The sequence below is a fragment of the Corvus brachyrhynchos genome, unplaced genomic scaffold (genome assembly GCF_000691975.1).
Source record: "Corvus brachyrhynchos isolate BGI_N302 unplaced genomic scaffold, ASM69197v1 scaffold119, whole genome shotgun sequence".
Classification (NCBI taxonomy): Eukaryota; Metazoa; Chordata; class Aves; order Passeriformes; family Corvidae; genus Corvus; species Corvus brachyrhynchos.
In genome coordinates this window covers 134800-136912 of record NW_008240054.1, presented here as the reverse complement: position 1 = coordinate 136912, position 2113 = coordinate 134800, and the positions used below count along the sequence as shown (strand labels likewise).

General features: G+C 46.1%; 1 protein-coding gene across 1 annotated transcript in view; it reads right to left on the bottom strand.

Annotated features, from left to right (window-relative positions):
• Positions 1 to 635: 635 nt before the first annotated feature.
• SLC4A5 (solute carrier family 4 member 5) overlaps positions 636 to 2113 on the bottom strand; it is a 31561-nt gene continuing 30083 nt past the window's right edge. Inside the window, 1 exon segment of the mRNA XM_017744709.1 lies at positions 636 to 1471. Coding sequence (XP_017600198.1) covers positions 1400 to 1471 — 72 coding nt within the window. The 3' untranslated portion in view covers positions 636 to 1399.

The window sequence follows — 2113 nt, the reverse complement described above, 5'->3', positions numbered from 1 at the left end:
CCGAACCCGCCCCGGGGAGACGCTCCGGGTGATGCTGATGCCCGAAGATTTGGAGCTTTTTTTGTATATTTTTTTCATGTATTCTTCCTATATTTTCCATCGATTTTTTTATATATCTTTTTCATCTATTTTTATATCTTTTTTTTTCCCCATATATTTTTCATGTGTTTTCCCTATATTTTCCCTATTATTTCCCCAATACTTTCCCTGTATTTCCCCTATATTTTTCATATATTTTCCCTATATTATCTTCCCAATATTTTTCCCATATTTTCCCTCTATTTCAATATATTTTCCCTATATTTTAATATATTTTCCCTATATTTTCCATATATTTTCCCAATATTATTTTCCCTATATTTTCCCTATATTTTTAATATAGTTTCCCTATATTTTTAATATATTTTCCCTATATTTTCCCAATATTATTTTCCCTATATTTTTCATATGTTTTTCATATATTTTAATATATTGCCCTATATTTTCCCAATATTATTTTCCCTTTTTCCTATATTTTCCCTATATTTTTCATATGTTTTCCCTATATTTTCCCAATATTATTTTCCCTATATTTTCCCTATATTGTCCTCTATTTTCCCTCTATTTTTCCCCTATTTATATATTATTCATGTATATTTTTCATATATTAATGTTCTTTTCTAGACTCTTAATCCATGGGTATATTTTTGGTATTTTTCCCCACCCTTTCTCTCCGATTTTGGGATAATAAGTTAACCCTTCTAATGCTGATTAGAATTACGTTTATTCTTAAGAAGCCTGACGAGGATATTTTGTTCTCCACCAGAACTCAGAAGGCAAAGAAGCCCCATTGGAACAACTCCAGTGAGGCAGAACTCGGGGGAAATTCCCCACCCAGCCGCTGCTCCCCTAATTGGACAATATTTGTTAGAGATACTCGTTAATTACTCATAAACATTGTGGAAATCCTGCCTCGCGTGTGCACATCCCCGCACTGGGCCCCTGGAAGCTTTCCTTTAAAGGCTTCCTCTTTAGATCATCCTTTCAACACCCTTTGGAAAAGTTCAGGGTTTTATTCCGGGCCACCTCCGAGAAATGAACGAAAATCCGGTGTTTTGCTGTCAACCCGCAGAATTTGCGGAGGATAATCCCAAAATTTCAGGATTTGGAGGCGTCCCAGTCTGAAAAATCCCTGTGGCTGTCCCTCAGCAGTTTCATAGCCCCAAACCCTCTGGTGCAGCTCCCAACAACCCCACGGTGAGGACCCCAAAACCACCCCAAATCCAGAGCGATGCTGCCACAATCTGCTTGGATAGGTGGGAATCGCTCAGGGGCGGAGATCCGCCAGGAGGATCAGCCGGGGATCCCAAAATTCTCCCCCAGGGATGGGGACAGGGAGGGGGAGCCCGCTGGGGGCCCGTTACCTGCGATCCATGTCCGAACCGTTCGGGGAGGAGTCAGAACGCAAAGCTCCAGGTGGAGGCCCTCTCTCCTGGGGGGACACGGAGGTGAAACACTCCCCAGGTGACCCCAAAAAGCCCCCTGGTCCCCCACTCCCAGCTGCCAGCAGGTCCCGCGGGCGGCGGAGGAGGAGGAAATCTGGGAATCGCTGGTTTTGGGGGTGATTTGAGAGGAAAGGCCCTGCTGGCAGCGGTGTGAGCGCAGAGCGGAGGAGTTAAACCGAGCTCGTGATGCAGCCTGGAACAAACTGCCCCCAAATTTATCCCGCGGAGTTTTGGTGGAGGTGGAGCCAAATCTGCTCTTTCCCAGGCGGGTAACTCCGACACAAGTGGCTTTTGGGGCTCCAAACCATCCCAAACGCAGATATTTTTCACAAAGCCCCATCAGCACCAGCTCGGAGGCGACAAAACCCAGGAGATTCCCGGATTTTTTCTTTTGAGATTTAAGGAAATCTTGGCGATCCCCAGGCCTTGGGATGAGAGGTGCTCTGGCAGCTCCCACTCTTGCGCCTCTCCCCGCCTGGGTTTTTCCCTGATCCTGGTGAGGCAGGAGGGATCCGGGCTGCGTGTCCCAGCGGGGTTAGTGCCGAGCGGAGCCCACGGGAGGGATTAGGAAGCGGCAGGGGACGCGGGAGAGTCTCCTGGGCTCGTTACTTACGGCTCAGGCAATGGGG